Source organism: Aspergillus nomiae (assembly GCF_001204775.2).
Source record: "Aspergillus nomiae NRRL 13137 chromosome Unknown contig00080, whole genome shotgun sequence".
In the NCBI taxonomy this organism is placed as follows: Eukaryota; Fungi; Ascomycota; class Eurotiomycetes; order Eurotiales; family Aspergillaceae; genus Aspergillus; species Aspergillus nomiae.
In genome coordinates this window covers 66,370-87,698 of record NW_015378135.1, presented here as the reverse complement: position 1 = coordinate 87,698, position 21,329 = coordinate 66,370, and the positions used below count along the sequence as shown (strand labels likewise).

Sequence of the window (21,329 nt, the reverse complement as noted above, 5' to 3'; positions counted from 1 at the left end):
AAGGCATTTATAAGCACTCAACAACTCTGCCCAACAGTAACGACCTCCGATCTCTTCCCAGCACCCACTCCACCAACAGCCTCAACAACAACCTTCTCCACCACCTCATCCACAGCAATTCTCGTCTCAAACCCATTCCTAGGCACCACCGTAACCTTCTTCATCTGCCCTTCTTCTGATCCTCCCAACACCTTCCACTCCTGCACATCCGTCGCCCCATTCCAACTCACATAAACCACCGTCTTCCCCTTTTCAGCACAAGCAGCCACATCCGGCTTCGTCCTGGGCTTACCAACCCACGGGAACCGGTACCCTCTGTACGTCTTCGTGCCGCCGTGATAACCAAACCAGGCCCTCATCACCAACGCGCCGTTCTCGTCAAATTCTTCCAGCTTCGGAACCGCACCATGCTGCATCAGCACGTGTCCGTTAGTCAGGTTCTGATAGCTACCCTGGGACTCGGCGTAGACGGGCTGCTCAGCGTCCCAGATCTTGTCGACGAGGGTTACGATCTTGGTCTTCATGTCTAGCTCGATGGTCATGCCCGTTGTCATAACGGTTTCAGATGTGAAATCCGAGTTTTCGTTGTTGTGGAAGTGGATGGTGATTTTGTCTTCCGTTTGACTTTCGAAGCGTGGGTCGTGTTGGTAGCAGAAGCTGGTGCCTGGGGTTAGGGTGAAGTCTCCGCCTTTTTGGCCCTGGGGTATTTGTTAGTTTGTGTTTTGGGTTGGAGTTTGTCTATACCAAGGTAGGACGGTTAACTTACGTGCAACTGCCAGGTTACGTTGCCATTCTTGTCGATGAAGAAGAAACTGCACATAAATCGGGAGGAGATCAGGTATGAATCACCGTATTTGGCTACGGAGTTCAGATGTGGGTATTCATAGGGGGTGGTCTGGTTTGACCCCTTGCCCTGCAGTGGGAGTTCGTTGTTGGAAAGAGGGATCTCGGAGAGGTGCTCGACGGTACTCCAGCGGAAAAGAACATCATTGGTCTTGATGTCGATTTCGTAGAAGAGACCGTCTTGCACCCAGCCATCCTTGGGGCCGCCGATTGATGAGAGGTCCATCTGTGTAACATTGACAGCTGTCACGAGGATCGTCCCCTGGTCTGTGATTTGGCTTTCGTGGATGTCGATGTAGGAGGGGTATGTCAAGGAATCAGCGGTGACGAACTTCTCCTCTGTACCTGGGAGGGTGACTTTGTAGATTTCGTCATAGGAGCTGTTTAGGATGCTAATGACGCCGAAGCCGAAGCCTTTGATGTTGGCACCGTTCCAGTAGGCGAGGACGGGCTCGCCATTTAGCATTTGTGGCTGTTCGGCTGAGGTGTTGACCAATGGACCTCGCCAGACGAGCTGTCCGTCATCTTGGTAGATGGTTGGATAGCTCCAGTTACTGTTTGTTGGGGAGAAGAATAGGTAGCCCAGTTCTGTTTGGCCATTCTTGGTGACGTTGAGGTATGGTGCTTCAAGTGGTGTGCTCTTAAAGGTTTGCTGAGGCCATTGAGTGGACGATTGAGCAGAGGACTCCACAGTCCCTAGTAGAAGGGTGAAGAGGTTAAGAAAGCTAACTTTATTTGTGTGCCACATTTTGTGACGACCTGGGGTGAAGGCAATTCGGCAATCCTACGGACAGTACGAAAAGTCCAGTGAAAACTCTGTCGGTATATATAGGCACAAACTTTGGTTTGTTGTGCCTTCAGCTGAAAGTTCCTAGTCCCACTTTCTATCGGCATCCCCTTCCCGGATTTTCGCACATCTTTCCTTAATGGGTCATCGAGCCTGAGCTCTCAACCGAATGGGGATACCGCAAAGTGCACTCCTGGGGTAGTCCTTTGGAAACGGTACAGGTTCACGGGACATGTTGAAGGTATCGATGTGGGAATTTGCCGCTGTACTTCAGGCTTGGTGGTAGGATCGGTATTTCGACTGCAACGGCAGTACGCAACTCTCCAAGACCGATCCATGACCCACCATGGTAATTTAGTCGTGTCGACTCAGAGCAAAGACTCATCCAATAGAGTCTAAGGATACCTAGATCTAAGCTTCGCGATGCCTCAATCGAACAAAACAAGCAAGGTAGCCGAGATATAAGGCAGGGCCCGGACCAATCGGGGCACGGGCATGGCGGGCTAAGCCGTGACGGCAAATTGCTCAGTTAATGACAGCCGATCTTCTTATAGGCGAAGTGGAGAGATCGGGGTTCTCTTTTGTATGCATGAGCACTTCCCCGGACTCCTATGCGGGGAGTAAATTGTGGGGAAAATTCTGAGACTAAGGTGGATGTCGGTAGTTGGCGGCGGGATTCGAAAGGTCTCTTGAACGAAGGAGCCCTAGGGGCTTAATCAGCCTTGAAGAGAGGCTAACCACAAGTAGAATCTTCACAACATATTGAACTAACGATCTGTCATCCATGCTACTTAGTGTAGTGGACAGGTTTTCTGCATAGTCTATGTCAGCCAGACTTGTGGCGTTTCTCTTCATCCTTATCAAGGGACCCGCCATCTGCAAGATGATCGAAGCCTGCGTATAGCAACAGAAGATCTATTGGAAGCCGATAAGATTAGCTTTGCAAAGGACCTCAGCCGCGGGAGCAGGTTATCTCTCACCAATAATCATCGTGGTTCGCGCATTTGACTTCCCAAGACAGTTAACTGGAAAGCGCACCCTATCCCTCGCCAGGTTGCCAGATCCTGGAGTGAAGAGGCAAAGCCAATACCCATCAATCAATGGACCGTATCTTATCAGCAACGGAGGATATTCTTGAGCGATTGCCCCTCCGATAACGAGCGGCCCATTTCACAGTGCCCATTACTGGATTATATTTCATCATGAATGGAGCCAGTTTAAGTACAAGAGTCTTGGCTCGAGCAGATAAGGACACGAGAAGCTCAAAACAAACGTCGTACCCGATCCTACGGTAATCTGAGTACGGCCAAGAGATGTTGCAAATCAAGGGAGAAGGTGAGGATAAATTGCGATGCAGGCCGACAGATTCTCCAGCTTTTCGCTTGCTTCCCAAGATCGATCGTTCGAGACACAAAAGCGAATGCTATAATATATTGTTGTCGTCATCTGAGCTTCTCACCGAATAGAGAGCGCGTCTACTCGTCATGGCTGCGGTATGTCTGTCCTTCTCTACCCCAATGGAGGACCTCTACGATAGCAGCATCAGGCTAATGATGACCGTGTACGACTAACAGCCGGTGTACAATGCTTCCATGCCCGAAGGGGGCGATCCAACCAAAGTCGACGTCAATGCACAATATGCAGGATTGGAATACAATTATATTTACATCACCGCCTGCACTTTTATCGTCTTCTTAATTCTGCCCGGGATCGCCTTCCTCTACAGTGGATTAACCCGCCGGAAGTCCGCATTGGCCCTCCTTTTCCAAGGCTTTATGATCCTTGCGGTGTAAGTTCTGTGGGTGGTAGCATGATGTGTCAGTGCAGATACTCAACAGATTGTAGTGTCACATTCCAATGGTTATTCTGGGGTTATTCTCTAGCTTATTCCAGAAATGGCGGACCATTCATCGGCACGCTGCAGAATTTTGGACTGAAGAATGTCATGGTTGCACCCTCTCCCGGTTCCGCCGTGCTTCCCGAGATCGTCTTCTGCCTCTTCCAGCTTCTTTTCTGTGCTTGCACGGTATGATACAATTCCATCACAAATGGTCGAAATTACTGAGACCGGCAGGTAATGATACTTGCGGGAGGTGCCTTTGAACGAGGTAACATCTGGCCTTCTCTGATCTTCAGCTTCTTCTGGGCCACGATCGTCTATTGCCCTCTAGCCAGGTGGACATGGAGCAGCAACGGTTGGCTTTATAAATTTGAGGCTATAGACTTCGCTGGAGGTGGTCCCGTCCATATAGCTTCGGGTTGTGCCGCTTTAGCATATGCGTTGGTCCTGGGAAAGCGGTTGCACCATGGAGAAGCCTCGCCGCGCAAACCCCACAACACGACGTTAGTATTTCTGGGAACAGTTCTTATCTGGACAGGATGGCTCGGGTTCAACGTATGTCTTGCCTAACCGTTCGCTTTCCGTGACTGTCTATCTAACTGTGAGTATAGGGTGGATCGAGTCTTAACGCCAGTATGCGTGCTATGGTGGCCGTCTTCAACACCAATACGGCAGGATGCACGGGGATCCTGGGATGGGTCCTGGTCGACATGATCAAACACAAGGGTAGATTTTCCGTGGTTGGGGCTTGTGAAGGCGCCATTGCCGGTCTCGTGGGAATCACACCAGCTGCCGGCTGTGTTTCTCTTTGGCTCGCGGCTTGTATTGGGTTCATTACTGGCATCGTCTGTTCATCACTACAGAACATTAATGACTGGCTCAGGATTGACGAGGGCATGGACGTCTTCAAGCTTCATGGGGTTGGGGGCATGGTCGGTGCCTTCTTGACCGGACTTTTCGCGAGTGAATCCATTTCAGCCCTGGATGGGGCCAGTCTTACTGGCGGAGCGATTGATGGCAACGGAATCCAGGTTGGCCGGCAACTTGCTGAGATCTGTGCTATCGCTGGGTATTCCTTTACTGTGTCCTACATCTTGCTCTTCATTCTCAAGTACATCCCTGGGATGCGTCTACGGGTGGATGAGGCATCGGAGATGATGGGTCTCGACCGGGCACAGTTCTTTGACGAACAGATCGGAGACTGGTCGATAGCACATGGCATGAGCAGTCCGATGATGATGGGGGTGTCTAAAGAGCCATCTGGGTCAAAAGACGAGCAGACACCGAAGAAATCGGGAGTCTAGCGGTCGTTTATGGGTCTTGTCACAATACTAGTAGTTAGGGTCACGATTCAAGTTGTTTACATGATCTAAAATTTTTGGTCGGTTTTGGTAATAAACAATGTGACAGGTAAGAAAGCAGTACGTACTCCTCAATACTACCGATGCACGAGCGCCATTTGTATACGTACATATGTACATCCCAGCAACAGGGTCCAAAGACTCCACACCTTGGCGATCTGGGGAATCCGGATTGGTCTTCCCAAGGGACTCGATCGTCAATGGAATTCTTCTCCATTGTTTATGGGGTCGGTCGCCGACGGGACGATCACTCGTAGGTCAAACGGTTGGTGCTCCATGTTGAACAGCATTCCCGATCTCGAACGTCATGGAGGGGGAAAAGGGCCAGAAAATCCACGAAATCCACGAAATTCACGAGAGGTGATGACGAATGCTTCATGCTTGGCTTCTGACCAGTTGGCGAATCCACCAATCACAAGGGCGGACGCCGCCCTCCCGCATAACAGGGCCGAAGCTTACGTCAAGGCGACAGGGATTTATTTTAGTCCCTTGAAGTGTCCTGCAGACCCTGTCGATGGACTCTATGGATTCAAACCTTTAATTAATCCGAAATTACGAGGTTTAATTAATACCCACCGGTCCCCTTTGGTCGTGTTTGTTGTCCAACCGAGAGAGTAACGTTCGAGAGGAGCCATTCACAGTAATATACAGACCAGAACAATTCATTTCCTTTCTTTTTTGGCTCGTCTTCTGCCAACGAAGTCAATTTCTGACATCGAGGCCCATGATTGAATGGAATCGTTCAGCCTCCTCCCAAAGTAGTGCAAAAGGCTGGTTCCGACCTTGACCCAAGTAGGAAAGCGGCGGGCCTGAGGACCGGAGATCGGCAGCGTCGCGTCCTGTCGCCATCCGTTCCCGTCTTATCGTTACCACCATTTCATCCAATGTGACTCTCTTGGCTTTTTTTTTCCCGTCCTTTCTTTCCCTCTCTTGTCCCTCCAACCTTCCTCAGAGGAACCGGGAACAAGTCTGAGTTCTTTCCTCTTTTTCGTGGTTTGGTCCGCGTCACTTTTCATCTTGCTGTCCGTCAGCAAGGCCATTCGTTTAGTTCGTTCTGATAATCGACCTCCTTATCTCCTCGTCTTCGTTAGCCCCGTTCTCGCCGCTTACCTGACCCCGGCCTTTTATCTCCCCCAGTTTCAAAGAAAAACTACGGTACCCCTCGAGGCTCGCCATTGACTGACCTGTACCGCTCCCCTTCCATTCGCTAATCGAGCTTGCCTTTCGACTGTCATGCTTGTTGGAGAATCACTATTATAATAATACCTAATTATCAGTTGCAATGGGCAAATGTAATATTCTTGATCCCCGCTTGCTACTATGTTCGCCGGACGCTGACCATAGGGGTGACAATTAGGGCACTATGGAGTTGTCCTTGACGCAGGATCGTCTGTAAGTCACCACATGTCAACGAGTACCTTTTTCGCGCCTCTAACACCCATAATAGGGGACGAGGGTTTACGTTTATCGATGGTTGAACAACGCTGTTGCGCGCAAAGGGGCAGATTCGGAGGATCTGCAGTCTTTGCCGGAAATTAAAACGAAGCCAGAATGGACCAAGAAGATACATCCAGGTAAAGACTCAGTATCACGGGATACAACAAAGCGAAACGCATTCTGACTACCTTACTCTTGTAGGAGTGTCTTCATTTGCCGACAGACCCGAGGAGGTTGGGTCGCAACATCTCGCAGAACTTCTGGAACACGCTCAGACAATCGTGCCCCCTGATGCGATCAAGGATACCCCGATCTTCCTTCTTGCTACTGCCGGTATGCGATTATTAGACGATGTGCAACGAAACCTTCTCCTGGATCAGATTTGCTCCTATGCGCGTGCCAACTCCGATTTCTTGTTGCCCGATTGTGACGTCCACATCCAAGTCATTCCTGGAGTGACGGAAGGTTTGTATGGATGGATCGCCGCCAACTACCTTCTGGGTAGTTTCAATGCACCTGAACGACACGACCACGGTAAAGACCATCATACTTATGGCTTCTTGGACATGGGAGGAGCATCGGCGCAAATCGCATTTGCTCCTAACTCGACAGAGACACAGAAGCACGCCAATGACCTGACTCTGCTGCGCCTCCGCAACGTGGATGGGTCAACGCAAGAGCATAGAGTTTTTGTCACCTCGTGGCTTGAGTTCGGCGTCCACGAGGCACGGCGACGCTATCTTGAGTCCATGCAAGCAGCAAGCGTGGTGGATAGCACCAAGCAACTCCCTGACCCTTGTCTTCCCAGCGGCCTTCGGACTACAATTGATGGGAAGCCCTTCACATCGGAACAAGATGGCAACATGCACCTTGTGGGCACCGGAAAGTTCGACGAGTGCATGCGGCAAACGTACCCGTTACTAGATAAGGATGCACCCTGTTTGGATCCGCCCTGTCTTCTCCACGGTATTCACGCTCCCGCCATAGATTTTGATGTCAACCATTTCATCGGCATTAGCGAGTATTGGCATACAACGCATGACGTTTTCGAAATGGGCCATAAGGATAAGGCATACGATTTCAACACCTATCAGCAGCGTGTGGAGTCTTTTTGCTCGCAGGACTGGGAAACTATCGCCAAGGGTATAGACGATCATAAATGGAAGAAACTCAACCATGAGAAGGCTTCTGAGGTTTGCTTCAAGGCTTCCTGGATCATCAATGTTCTGCACAATGGCATCGGAGTTCCACGTGTGGGGTTGGAGGACACAACGGGTTCGGGTCACAATGGCACAAAGGAGGTCATTACACACGCGGAAGAGAAAGGTTACCTCGATCCCTTCCAGGCAGTCAACAAAATCGACTCTACCGAAGTTAGCTGGACCCTAGGCAAGATGGTTCTGTACGCATCCTCCCAGGTCCCTGTGGAGATAGAAGAGAAGACCCTACCTGTTGGGTTTGGTAGCAATGTCGCCGGGATCCCCAACGACTTCCAATATCCTAGCACTGAGTTGCTGCCCAATCCTGAGGGTCTTCATGGCGCGAATTGGCATGACGCTCTTCTTAACGCGAGATCGTCCCGCAGAGTCCCAGGACTTGTGCTATTCCTCCTTATCATGATCATGATAGTTTTCTTCCTTTGCGGTCGAAGTCGCCGCTCGCGGATGTTCCACAAGATTAGTAACCTCTTCGGAGGGCCGTCCCACCCCAGTTACCCCAAGAAGCGCAAGTTCTTTGGTGGGAAACTGCCATTCTTTGGCCCCAGGAGCCCCTCTTATGAGCGTGTTCTTGAAGATGGTGCAAACGAGTTCGACCTGGGTGGGATTGTCTCCGGACGGAGTTCGCTGGATGTAACCCGCCTGTCTGATACTGAATCCGCAAGCTTCCTGCCGCCTAAGCGAGCATCAAGCTGGGGCAGCCCCACGCCCAGTCTTAAATTTGGGCTGGACAACTCTTCCTCCGGGACCATTGGACTCGGAATCACCGCTGGCTCCGGTATCAACGCCATGGATCGCGCAGGGCTAGTGGTGAGGACTGAGAGTCGGGACCATCTCGCGCCTATAGCACTGGGCCCTACGTCAAACGGCCGACGCTCCAGGGCAGGCAGTCCCTCGAGATCTCACCCCCATAGATCACCCATCATGACACCGCTGTCGCATGTTGATTGATGCTGTTGTATGACGCTATTCACATTAAAACTCTTGATGTCCCTTTCTATTAGCATTATCTCAAGGAGTTTCGGTTTTTGTGTTGGTACGACTTGTCAGGTGAGAACCGCTTTCTTGACATGGCTTCCGTACCGAAAGTCTGCATTATGGCGCGATATTCATTACTTCTCCGTGTGATATTTGCAAGGAGTGCTGTTGCTCCGAAGTACATAGCTGCTGCTTGCTTTCTTGTCCCGTTTATCCTTGCTTTTCTCCCGAAGTCGTTCATTGGATCTGACTTGGCGATTTATACGTTTTAATGACGCTGCATGTATCAATAGACTTATGCCACCTAGCCTGGACCAGTTCCGGCGATTTATACCAAATATTATGAATTTTAATTGAAGTTTCAAATAGTGACTTGCTTGCCCCCTTTTCTTTTTCGTAAATACTGAGCAATATTAGTCGTCAATCGACCATCTCCCTCTGTACTATGCGATCACGTGTATGAGTGCTGATTCGTCGGCTCACCGCCCTGGCAAAATCCTTTGCGGTACCGCTTTGATAATTTGGGATGCGCAAAGAAGCTCTGGCTGCTCTCCACATACTTTGCTCTTTACACTGTCAATTTACTGTCCTGTGGGGGTGATCTATCCGACCTTGAATTTCTATATTAATCGTGCCCCGTCCTTCCTATAATTGTATGATACCCGATAGAACGACCCATAGACACACACCGCCGCAATGCGATTGACCGTCGAGCTTATCCAAAATTCCCTGTCGTACATCAACCCGCTCAAGGATCGCGAATTAGATCTCCGAGGTGCGTTCTACACATCGGTCTGAAAAGGACAGATACTACACTTTTGCAGAGCTGGATTGATATCGTTTCTCTTTTGAGTCGTATAGGGCACAAAATACCCGCGATCGAGAACTTGGGTATTGCCAAGGTATGGCATTCTGCTTCCCATCTTCCCTCCGGTCGTTTGAGGCTCACTCTTCTGGCAGGATCAAGATGCAATCGATTTCACAGATAACGATATCTCCACCCTTGGGAATTTCCCGTTCTTTCCCCGCCTTCACACCCTACTCCTCGCCCGGAATCGAGTCAAGCACATCCAGCCCACTCTAGCAACCTCCGTGCCGAACCTGGCCAACCTTGTATTAACATCGAACCATATGACTGAGCTCGCCGACTTGGATCCTCTGCGCAACCTGACGAAGTTGACCCATTTGGTGTTGTTGGAGAACCCTATCACCCGGAAAGAGGTAAGCATCCTATACGCTCCCATTCCTCTGTTTCAGTTCGGAATTCCTGCATATATGGGGTTTCCCTAGCTGTTTAATCTCAGAATGGGGGCGCTTACTGATCTTCACAGCACTACCGGTACTGGGTCATCTGGAGGATCCCCAGCGTGCGCTTCCTGGATTACCAGAAGATAAAGGATGCCGAGCGTGAAAAGGCCCAGGAACTCTTCGGAACCGCCGAGGAACCATCGGCACTAGCCTCCAAGATCATGGGCATCAAGTCCCGCACATTCGACGTCCCATCCGGAAGCCTAGCCGACCGGGCACCGGCCGACAAGGCCGTCAGGGTCCAACTCACCGAGGCCGAGAGAAAACGTGTCGAGAAGATGATCCGCGAAGCAAGGAGCTTACAAGAGATCGCGAGACTGGAAAAGGAATTGAACGAAGGGCGGATACCCGGCGGCGCGCTCGATGCGGTCGAGGACCCGGATCAAATGCAGACATAATATATCCCGAAACGGGCGTATCTTTTTTCTTGTTCTTATTATGATGAATTTGGTGCAGAGCTTGTTCTGGGTCTTCTTTTGCATGAAAGATGTGATATCTTTCACGTCCAGGCTTCATTTTTCGTTCGACCTTCAGCTCAATACAGAAAAGCTTTCATTCGGCCGTGGCGGTGTTTGTGGAATGCTTATATTTAGTGGAATTGAAGGCTCTTCTGGTTCTTTGCTTTTGCATTCGTTGTCCCGCCTGTGACCTGGCGCAGTTCAAAGCTGTAAACTAGCTGTTGATGTATTACATACAACTTAGATCAAGGTATTCACAGCTACCAAATTACATAAGATGCCTAGCAGTGGCATGACCAGAATGGTGCACATGGTGCAGATGTGATGTTCGGTGCTCAATATCCTTATGGATTGTCCAGTTGGTGGGATGCCATTGATCAGATAAGATAACCAGCACGTGCCGACGTCATGTCAACAGTGATTCACTACCAATCTTCACTGGTACTATTCAGCTACATCGCATTGAAATACAATCCTAGGGACCGTAGCTCTTAACACTTTGGTCTATTTGCCTTGTCTAATATTAGCCAATCATCGACACATCGGTAGCTTCAGACAGACCAGTACGAAGGATCCAATTATCTCAACCCCACGTCACAGTCAAACTGGCTTCGCGAACCTGCAGCAGGAGAATCTCCTCCCTAGCATCCCACCTCCAGCAATCACAAAGGCTTGTCCGATTTGGATCGACATCCACATCAACAATGGCCCCTCAAGCCCCATGGCGCTCTCTCTTCCAGTCTCATCTGACTCAAAACTCCTCCACTTCGTTTACTCTCTCGACCGTCGACCACGACTCTCAGAACAGGCCCGTGCCGCGTTCGCGGACCTGTGAGTTTCGTGGTTTCTGGCCGAGCCCACAGCTCCATGACCAGGCGGTTGAGGCGCTAAACAGCCAGGGCATTGGTCAGAACCCCGCTGTGTATGAGAGCGATATGATCTCGCTCACGACTGATATTCGGATGGAGAAGGTCGGGCAGCTTGATTCTTCTAGGAACGTCGTGGAGGGTCTGTTCTGGTTGGCGGATGCTGGGAACCAGTGGCGGGTGAAGGGGGAGGCATTTGTGATTGGGGACCCGAAGGGTGGAGCGCATGAGGCGGCGGCGAGGAAGGAGATTCAGACGGGCATGAACGTAACAGGAAACGATGCTGATGTGAGTGGATGGAGCTGGGAGAGGCAGGTAACGACTTATTTTGCGAATCATTCGCCTGTCATGAGAGGTTTGTTTGTCCCTTCTTTTTCCATGGAATAGAGGGTAAGGCGTTGGCTGATCGGTTCAGGTTCGTTCAAAAATCCCTCGCCTGGTCAGCCGCGATCCCAGGAGCCTGTAGACCCAAGCCTGAAATTGGGTCAGAAGGTAGATGATCTTCAGGACTCTGTCGCGCGTGCGAACTTTCGGGTGGTTGTGATTCGTCCAAGTGAGATCGAGCGTCTTGACCTGTCGGACCTTCAGAATGTGCGGCGTGTGAGATGGACCTTTGTTCCTGAGAACAATACCGAGGGGCAGGGAGAGTGGGTGGAAACAGAACTGTGGCCATGAGTATGTATGTTGCGTTGGCTTGGTTGTTTTCTTGCAAATACTTTAGTATGCTTTGTGCGCCATTAAGAACATGCATACAACGGGGACAATGATAGAACAATCGTGCGATGTTGGGACCTAAAGTATGACCCTTTCAGGTTGGAACAGTAGACAACGTGGAGAAGGGTGAGTGCAGGATGCGAATGAATTGCTTTGTCTGGGGACAATGAGGCTTGAGCAATTGCGCATTGTTCATAACACTCTAGGACGGATCCAAACATCAATGAGGATGTAGCTTATTCCGGCCGGCCATTCCCCATACAACAAAGGGAGATAAAGACGTAAGTATATGGAAGGCGTTGTGTTCGATGCAGAGAGTCAGACGATGTGGCTCTTCCCACCTTTAAAGCGCGCTGTCGACCGTCCTTTTCCAGCAGCCCTATTATGCCCTTTCCATAAGAGTCCTACCCCCACTTTTTTCATTCACGCTCACTGCGTCCAGAGCTTCTCCTCGTTTCCCATCCGTCGTCATCCTCTCATCCGTTTTAGATCCTTCGTCGTTCTTCCAAGCGATTTAACAAAAGCGTGCATTATCTCCATCGGAAACGCGAACAGAAGACCCGACGCAGAGACACAACGCTTACGAACCTCTCGAATTCTAATTCTCTTTCGACCTCTCCTGTCGATTTGATACATCTATTGCGCCGCTCTGTTTGGACAGGGCTATTCAAAGTGCCGTTCCTAATAGATCCTGTGAGAATGGCCAGGCCTTGCAAGAACTGCGGCGCTCCGCGCGCCGAAGACGCTCCTGACAAGATCGAGCTGTGCGAACAGTGTACCGCGAGGGATGCTCCAGTTGCATCGTTCGATTCCCAAGCTGGATCACCGACTGAGCCCAATACCCCGATCCCGGCTACCCAGTCTGATGGTTCCCAGGGAGATGACATCCATTCCGGACAGGGGAGGGAAGCCGTTGATCTCGACGAACCCGTTCTCGTTCCTGACCCTGGAAGTGTCCTGGTGGGCTGTAGGCCTTCCCAGATTGGAACGGGGACCAGTGCAGTTGCACCGATGCCAGCAGCTCCGTCGGGCAGCGCTTTGAATGGTGGCAATCGTCTTAAGCGTAAAGCGTCAGTTTTGGGTCTCGAAGAACCGATTTTGGATACTGAGCCCTATCAGAGTGTGGATAGTATTGGCCCCGTGGGTACTTCAAACTCTGGACAGAGTCAAGGTTCTTCTTCTTCGCACGAGGTTTGCAGTGTTCCCAGCTCCTCCCAATATAGCCCATTCACGCTAATTTGTACCCTAGCCATCAAACAGCGCACTGGCACCGAATCCGGCCAAGAAGGTCAAAATGGAGCCGGCATGTGGCTCTTGTAGAAAATCCAAGATTCGATGTACACACCGCAAGCCCGTCGTCAACCCAAGGGATGGTAAGTTGTGTATAATTAGTCCCCTTATCCTGTTTTCGAAGCGCCATTTGACTTTGTATGTCATCAGATGCCTTTCAACAAGAAACAAAAAGACCTCTTCAACCCAAGGAAAGTGGAGAAACTTCACAAGACGATACTGCACATGACGATCCAGGAGAGGAGTCCTCAAAAAGAGCAGGCCTTAGGCCCAAGAGCCAACCAGGAGCTACCCGAGTTGGTAGAATCCCTCCAAAGCCAAGGGGTAGACCTCGAAAGCAGCCTGAGGAGATCCAAGCCGTAGTCGATGAGGGCAACGCTGTAGAGGAACCGGAATCCCCACCTAGGCGACCCAGACGCGGGCGTAGACCTGCCCAGCGCATGGGAACCAGTGCTGAAGGTAAGAGAGGCCAGGCTACCGCCCCCGAGCCAGCAGCTGCAGCAGTTCCGGCTGAAACAATGGCAGCAAATCTCTCGATCGCGTCGAACATGGCTCTAAACAATATCCTGGCGGAAGACTTCCAGGATACCGTGCGTGACTGTGGAGAGAAGTGGCAGACAGTGTCAGACTCACTCAGAGACGCCATGGATTCCTTTCGTGAAGCCAAGCACAAAATAGATACTTGGCTTGAGATGTGGAGGAGGGGTGAAGTCTAGACAAGAACCTGTTAGGTTAGTCATGGCCATTTGTATAATTGTGATTTATGTCAGGAGCTTCTGAGCGGTCAGGTGAATATTGGCAGTACATATTGTACCTCAGGATAGTGTGAAGGTCTGTTGTCTATCTAGGCATGACTCAGTGTGCCATATTCGCTAGTGGGATTGTCTTTATTTGGTTCAGTGTACAATAGCATCAACATATAAGATGTGCGGTGAATGATTTCATGCTTTATCACTGAAATTGCAATGTTCTCACGGAGAAGGCTAAAGTGAAGTCCCTAACATTGTCACCAGCTCCCATGATCTGCACTTTACTTTGCTGGCAGTCACGAGCCAGCTCTCCCACCCACCGCCTGAACTACATCCTATATGAATGTCAGCACATGGATCTCAGTATATCAACAGGATGGTCTTATTTGATACCTTTCCACGGGTATAATCCCAAGTAGTCACAATGCATTAAACAACACCTGTCTGACATAGCTATACAGTGTAAGCCATGCAAGCTTCACCTCAGAGTCACCATTCAAAACATTAAGGCAGACATAGCTTGAATTCATGGTATAGGTCAGCTTCCACTGATATGTAAGCACTGTAACTAACTCTCTGTTTTTAAAAGTTGTCTGGAAGGCTTCTAGCCACTGTTCCAGCTTCTGCACGATAACTATTGCATGCTTTTCTTGCAATAAGGAAAGGTCTGTCTTCTCGAGATGCTCAGACGATATATCGGCCGCCATTTTGGCATCGTTAGGAAGGAGAGGTAGGGCTTGCAGGGTTTCATATTGATAGGTGGTTCATGGTTTACTTATTGAGGTCTTGGGGTATATAGATGCGGACTGTGATTATTAGTCACTTCTCATGGTATCTACGGGGTTGTTCAGTCGATGTTCGTGCTACGGACGTTGTATCAACAATACTAGTTCTAACAGCCCAGAAGCGCAGGACCCTAATGACTGATCCTACTTGAAGTAAAAGAGTCGCGAAAAAATATGTAAATATGAGCTTTAACCAAGGTAACTGAATCTATTTTAACCTTAATGACGCTGTTAGGATCATGAAACCATTCTAAACCCTACTAAATAATAGCTTTACTACTCCAGCTAAACTATAAGAGATCTTTGGCCGCCTCTCACGGCATTAAGGGGGAGGAGGCTCTACCTCCAGCATCCAGTCATAGATCTTCCATAGTTCTCGTTGTTCCTTTGTAATTGTAACCTCGTCCTCCTTGTATTGAACCTCAAGCCACGCTTGCCATGGCCAGTCAATCCATTCGTGAAAGTAAGCATGACGGTCATAATGGACGTTCCATCTGAGTAGAGGCTAATTGCGACGCCAGGCAGATATCGGCTCTCGTCCCTGCTGTTCGAGGGGTTGCGGGATCTACCAATAATCGATTTTCCCAGATCGATGATAACTATTCGCAATGTTTGTGAGTCGCTTCGTTGAACCACAACATTCTGTGGGCGTAGGTCTTCGTGGCAGACGTTTTTCATATAGAGAGAAGACTCTCCGTCAACTATTTGTTTCATGATATCCTGACGCTCCTCCTTTGAAAATGTTTCCGGGTTTAGTCTGTCCATAGACAGACCATTAATCTGCTCGACTAAAATCAATCGGGCCAGGCGAAAACGATCCCCGATCCTTGTTTTCAGGGTGTAGGACCCGAAAAACCTGGGAATAACCGAGCCCTGGAGGTCTGATAGATGCGTGTAAGCAGCGCATTCATGCGTGTAGTCATAGTCAGCTCCGAGGAGAGAGTCCTCATCAAAGTCATGATAAAATGGGTCGTAAATCTTAGCGACCATGTCCTGGTCGGTTGGTGGATAAGAAGAATTGAAGCTATTCATGCATCTGACAACAAAGATCTGGGCCCTCTTGCCATGGCCAACATTTATTTCCTCGATTAGCTTGATGGAAACGAAGTTGTTACCATCGGAGCCTGGCAGTGGCGGGTTCTGGAGACATAACTCTATAGGAGACAGCGACTGATCCTGTCCTACAGAGGTAGCTCGTTGGATGAGTCCACTTTTGGGTATCGGAGACGGAGGATTATGTGACTGGATAGTCAGTGTATCATTGATGCAGTATGAAAATGGTATGTGGTCATAATTTTCCATTGTGGACATCTTTGTTGACAGGAATGAGTTACTTCCCGAATAATCTAACAGCAGCGCAACCGTGTTCCGAGCTGCTGATGGCCAATGAAATTGTAGAGCTGAATAACACCAATCGGGCGTAGTTATAGCGACAATTAAAATACTAGTATTCTTGTCTTTATCTAGTATTATTATCGGAAATAAGTGCAGTGGTTGTGTCTGTTCTCCTCGCTGTGAAATATATTCCTAGAATCAGTATCTAACTATGAACGCTCGTAATCTAAATATATATTCAGTGGTGTTGACGTATTGAACCCTAACCTGGAGAGAACAATTACACGCAGTCGGAAGCTCTGACATAGTATCTCATAAGAGCCCTATCGTCTAAAGCTATTTACCATATTAAGATACCAGCATAGTTTTCACTGTATGAAATTGTCGAGACAACAACAAGGAAGGTCATGAAGGGGCCAATGCGTCCTTTGCCCTGTCAGAGTAGAGCAAGGGGAAGGACTGCATAAATCATCCAAAATATACCCTGGGATTTCAGTCATTCATAGACCCATTATGGGTACTTATTCAGGTCTTAGACATAGCTATTGGTCTTATTTTATATCCTAGACAGCTTCAAGGCGAGGTGTTAAAGGATTGATGGAGTAACACTAATCGAGAGATTGTTGCTGATTCCATTTATAAGCACAAAGTATTGAGCCGAATAATATCTAATGGGGCGGTGGCACAGTGGTAGCGCGCAAGATTGCAATTATCTGATTCGTCAGCCAAATATTGCAACCATCTTAAGGTCGCCGGTTCGATCCCGGCCCGTCCCTTGTTTCTTTTTGTTTTTGTTTTTCTAGACACATCTTTTTTTCACATCTTGTCATCATGGGTCTTGGAATCTCTTCATTGGGTTTTAATAGGGATCATCCCTCTACGTATGTACCCATTTGAATACCTACAAATGATCAAGGATTAGTTCACTAATTCTCAGTCGTGTGTACCAACAGTTCGGAGTCTCTCTTGTGTATATTATGACCGTGGCTACAACCAGCACATTGAAGCTCAGGATAGATACTGCGGCGGCTCAATCTTTCAGAACGTGTATAATACGGCAACGAGAGTTACGGCACACTCATTTCTATCATTTTGAAGGCCGGCTAATGGTACCCCACCCACAGTGGGACTCACATCCGTAGTCAACTGTAGGACAAAGTATTGGACCGTAGTCGTCCCGACTGAGAAGAGATTCCATTAGCGAAATGATTTAAGGCATCGATCTGCGGTGGCTGTATTTGGACGGGTCAGATCCTGTGTACTGAGTGAGGTTCAGATGTGGGGTGCGAAAAGATCGTGCTGATCTCTGTGGATACTTCGTCGTATATCGTTTCCTTCTACAAATTTTACCAGCTGTGTACAGAGTATAATAGGACCTGAGACAGTAGGATACCTTAAGATTATGGGTGGAACTGCCAGAACCACTGTAGCAAAAGTCTCACCGCCGGTCTTAGGTCCTATTATACTCTGTATACAGCTGGTAAAATTTGTAGGAAACGATATACAACGAAGTATCCACAGAGATCAGCACGATCTTTTCGCACCCCACCTCTAGAGCTGAACAGTGGGGCAGCTGAATGGCCGCGGGGCTTTTAGACAGGCAAGTGTTGTATGAACTTAGTTAACTATCCCTCCTGACATGGGGTATTTGAATCTCGTTGCCTCGTTGGAATTTCCTTCAAATCAGCCCTTCTTATATTCTTCTCTTTCTTCCATAATCTAAACCTTTCCAAAGAAAATCACCATGTCTTTCCCAAAAATCTGTTCGGAAATTCGGATCGAGGTCCGTAGCGATTGTACTATATTCCATGCCTGCGTTGATCAGGGGATTGATGAAGAAGCACGATGGTGTTACTCAAGAATAACTCTTGACGACAAAATTGGTAACAATAATGGTAAGTATCATATCTCTTACATATCTATAACAATGATTTCTAATCTAGAATTGTTTCGATGTATTTAGGTCAGTTCAGTTGGGGGGGCCAGGGTTTCACAAAAACCGCGAAGGCGCTCAGCTTAGAATTCCGGGATGGTAATCCTTGGTTGATTGCTGGATGGCTTCAAGATTCAAATGGAAATTGGGGAGGGCCTAGAAGTATCAACTTGGCTGAACATGTCGGGGTCAAATATGGCTGTGTTGCCTTTATTGTAAGTTGGCTATACAAGCTTTTGGATCTTATTCGAATATTGTTGTACTAATCGGTGTTATCTATAGTGATGATTGAAGGAACAGACTAGTCATACAATGAGATATAGACTGCTGGATATTATCTTTAGAGATGTTTCTTTTATTCCATAATCTTATTGAAATGACATAAACCTCTGGGTGACCAAGGCTAGGCACAGAGGTTATATATGAGTACTAGTGCCATGAAACTTTAGTCATCCTCGTGCACATTGACAGTTACTCCATTGATTTTTTTCAAACGTTCAATATCTTCTTCCTTGAGTCTGGATTGAGCCGGGGCATAACATTAGAACCAATCCATTCATAAGAGATTAGCCAAAAAAGGGTGGTAGGAGCCATACACAATACCACATATGATTGGAGGTATAGTTTTGGTCATGTGCTGCTGAAAGTTGTAAGTGCCGGACTCCTTGATGATCCTGAAATTGTCAGTCATAGTGCATCTCCAGTAGTATCTCCGACATTCCCCCCAGCTATAACATACCAACAAACAGCCTCGACTGACTCTTCCCATTTCTCCCCGGTGAACGTGATACTAACCCTCTATACGCGAATTAGTATAAACAGCGGGTGTCAGGATTGGTATGTCTCACCTTCGCAGACATTGTTCCGATAATAAGAGGAGGCTTGTTGGATCTAAGATTTTGGAGTCTTTACTGCACTAGTTTAACAGTAGTTTGATCCAAGAGAGATAACAGGATGTTGGCATCACAGAAATATATATCAGTTGTTTTCACGCTACAGATGTGGCTGGCTGAGAAATACACACTTCATCATGCATAGACTATTGCTCTGCCCCGCCTGACTCGTTAGTAATGAGATCGTGGAATCGATATGATTCGCACCGCTCCACAGAGATCAACACGATCTGCTCCCACTCCACCTCAGTATAGACGGCTGAGATTGGCCCGATCTCTGGGGAGGGGTAAATGAGACAGACTAATCTGGCGCCAATGCTTGGAAGAAAGAGAAAGAGTGCAAAGATGGTGACACCAGTACGTGAAAAGATGAGCTCTGATAAGAAGTAGGTAATAACCACCCTGCGTAGCTCAACTACCATCCAGACACGCTCCAGTTGAGCATGGTGAAATCCTACTGAGTCGCCGTAGTTCTACAACGGGTACCTCGAAAGCCCCCAAAATGATCAATATTAGAATCTGGCCTTTCCATGCACTATAGAGGGGCATCAAGTGTCGGTGTGATGTACTATTGCAGGATGGCAGACTGTATCTCTTCATAGTTCGGTAGAACACATCACTCAAACTTAATATTGAAAAAAAGTCAAAGCGCAAAATAGAGCGTCTGGTAGGGCGGATCTTATCTACCTGATGCCTAAAATTCGGAATGTGTTCTGGGCATCAGGTAGGCTAACCAGGCTATCTTAGCAGAAAATTGGCCTTTGTCATGTCCGAGGTCCATGGGGAAGAGACGCACAGCTGTTGCACTGACCCTTACAGCTGAACCATGCGATATCAATGCCATTAGGCAGTACAGGGGGTGGTGTCTTTGAAGGGACAGAATAGGATATAATGTATTATGTACAGTACTCCACAAGTCACTAGCACCGAATACGTTAGTGCCTTGCTTTGGCCACCAGGGTATCAGAGTAGAGGACAATGTCCAGGATGCAGCTCGTCTCAGCTGTGCCAAATGATTCAGCTGAAAATACCTCCTACTTCGATATTGATGTATTAATATTACAAGGTGAGTTGCCAGAAACGCAATTATTGCATATATTTCTATACCTAGTGCCTTACATTATGACTAGACAAGCAAACGTCCAATTAGACAAGGTTAAACGGCAAGAATTTAACAGTATGCCGTCTCGGCAGTATTCTCCACGATGTATTATCCTAACCTAGTACTCAACCTAAACTATTTATCCCTATTATCTTGGCTGTGGATGATTCCCCACGGGATACCCTATGCTTATATATACTCAGTCTTTAGTAGTGGGGATTTGGTAGGCATGCTAAATGTGTCATAAAGTCATCACTATAAAACAAAATACCTGGTGCATGTCCCATATGTTAAAAGCCCACTCAACTGCACGCTGTAACAATGAACAGCTTAAATATTTCTGGAATCCCTTGCGTGGCCACATAGCTAACCGTGAATCCTTTAGTTTCCAGCAACTGTTTCACCTTGTCGAGACTCCCCTTCAGATCACTCACTTCCATCACGATATTTCGCACTTTGTCCCATCCCGCGTCGTCAATCCCACCTAGCACCTCCAACTCCGTCCCCTCGACATCAATCTTGAGAAGGTCGATCGCCTCCACGTTGCTATGGTATCGATCCAGGAAATATGAAAGTCGGTTAACCGGAACCATGATCTGCTTGGAATCCTTGAACATATCGTCTCCGAAGGCCTCATCATAGTTCTCCCTGAAGAGCCGGATCTGGCATTCCTTCTCTTCTATATTCAAGGTAGAGTTCCCAGGCATGTTCGGAAAGTACGTGAACGGCGCCGAACAGGCCTGTGTACCCAGCGCGTATGGATACGCCACCACGGTGGAGACCATATGGAAGGCTAAGTTCCGGTTCAACGCCTCGAAGTTTTCCGGTGCCGGCTCGAACGCGAGGATCTTAGCGAGTGGGTACTTCTCCTTCATGTACAGAGAGAAAAGACCGATGTTGGCTCCCACATCAACGATGATTGGCGCCTTGGGCAGCACCACCCTGTCGTACCCGTGGGCTTCGAATATCTCGTGGTATATGAACCTCGCTTCGTTCTCTCCTCTCGTGTAACAGGAGAATTTGTCTGATAGTTTCACCAGACGGAGAGTCATTTTAATCCAACTGATATCGATCGAATTGGTGTTGAAGGAATAGGAACTGTTTAGATGTGAGAGTCTCAGGATGAAGATTGTATATCAGTTGCAAAGGTAGATTTGTCTGGATTGGTCTTTATGATGCTGGATGGCCCGACTTCTTATATGCGCATAGAGTGAATGCCCCACCCTTCATTCATAAATCTGATGTGGCTCGTTACACAATATCAGGAATTGAGGAGCTGTATTCTCTCATAGTACAGAATCACTGCCAGGGATGAAATGTTCACATCCCCTTACGCAAAAGGAAATGTTCTAATCTCTAGTTCATGGAATTTCCATTCGTTATATTCCAGCCGAGCACATTTTGTAAACTGGAAATCGTCAAGACCCTTGCTA

General features: G+C 48.3%; 8 protein-coding genes across 8 annotated transcripts; 5 read left to right on the top strand and 3 right to left on the bottom strand.

Moving 5' to 3' along the window:
• Positions 1-17: 17 nt before the first annotated feature.
• On the bottom strand, positions 18-1,591 carry ANOM_004178 (arylsulfotransferase family protein; the record flags this gene model as incomplete). Its single annotated transcript, XM_015549435.1, has 2 exons — positions 18-698; positions 767-1,591. 2 exons carry the CDS (start codon positions 1,589-1,591, stop codon positions 18-20), a joined length of 1,506 nt encoding a protein of 501 aa, XP_015408395.1.
• A 1,523-nt stretch (positions 1,592-3,114) lies between these two features.
• On the top strand, positions 3,115-4,774 carry ANOM_004177 (ammonium transporter; the record flags this gene model as incomplete). The annotated part of the gene is made up of 5 exons (XM_015549434.1): positions 3,115-3,123; positions 3,205-3,419; positions 3,476-3,656; positions 3,705-4,025; positions 4,082-4,774. 5 exons carry the CDS (start codon positions 3,115-3,117, stop codon positions 4,772-4,774), a joined length of 1,419 nt encoding a protein of 472 aa, XP_015408399.1.
• Positions 4,775-6,113: 1,339 nt separating this feature from the next.
• Positions 6,114-8,436, top strand: ANOM_004176 (putative nucleoside diphosphatase (Ynd1); the record flags this gene model as incomplete). The annotated part of the gene is made up of 4 exons (XM_015549433.1): positions 6,114-6,123; positions 6,189-6,223; positions 6,279-6,405; positions 6,470-8,436. The coding sequence occupies 4 exons, from the start codon at positions 6,114-6,116 to the stop codon at positions 8,434-8,436; spliced, it is 2,139 nt and encodes a 712-aa protein (XP_015408400.1).
• A 650-nt stretch (positions 8,437-9,086) lies between these two features.
• Positions 9,087-10,169, top strand: lea1 (U2 snRNP complex subunit LEA1; the record flags this gene model as incomplete). The annotated part of the gene is made up of 4 exons (XM_015549432.1): positions 9,087-9,238; positions 9,325-9,365; positions 9,424-9,684; positions 9,795-10,169. The coding sequence occupies exons 1-4, from the start codon at positions 9,160-9,162 to the stop codon at positions 10,167-10,169; spliced, it is 756 nt and encodes a 251-aa protein (XP_015408401.1). The 5' UTR covers positions 9,087-9,159.
• Positions 10,170-10,933: 764 nt separating this feature from the next.
• On the top strand, positions 10,934-11,770 carry ANOM_004174 (uncharacterized protein; the record flags this gene model as incomplete). The annotated part of the gene is made up of 2 exons (XM_015549431.1): positions 10,934-11,450; positions 11,511-11,770. The coding sequence occupies 2 exons, from the start codon at positions 10,934-10,936 to the stop codon at positions 11,768-11,770; spliced, it is 777 nt and encodes a 258-aa protein (XP_015408402.1).
• Positions 11,771-12,508: 738 nt separating this feature from the next.
• On the top strand, positions 12,509-13,815 carry ANOM_004173 (uncharacterized protein; the record flags this gene model as incomplete). The annotated part of the gene is made up of 3 exons (XM_015549430.1): positions 12,509-13,000; positions 13,059-13,182; positions 13,250-13,815. The coding sequence occupies 3 exons, from the start codon at positions 12,509-12,511 to the stop codon at positions 13,813-13,815; spliced, it is 1,182 nt and encodes a 393-aa protein (XP_015408396.1).
• Positions 13,816-14,972: 1,157 nt separating this feature from the next.
• Positions 14,973-15,944, bottom strand: ANOM_004172 (uncharacterized protein; the record flags this gene model as incomplete). The annotated part of the gene is made up of 1 exon (XM_015549429.1): positions 14,973-15,944. One exon carries the CDS (start codon positions 15,942-15,944, stop codon positions 14,973-14,975), a length of 972 nt encoding a protein of 323 aa, XP_015408397.1.
• A 4,254-nt stretch (positions 15,945-20,198) lies between these two features.
• On the bottom strand, positions 20,199-20,948 carry ANOM_004171 (uncharacterized protein; the record flags this gene model as incomplete). Its single annotated transcript, XM_015549428.1, has 1 exon — positions 20,199-20,948. The coding sequence occupies one exon, from the start codon at positions 20,946-20,948 to the stop codon at positions 20,199-20,201; it is 750 nt and encodes a 249-aa protein (XP_015408376.1).
• Positions 20,949-21,329: the final 381 nt, after the last annotated feature.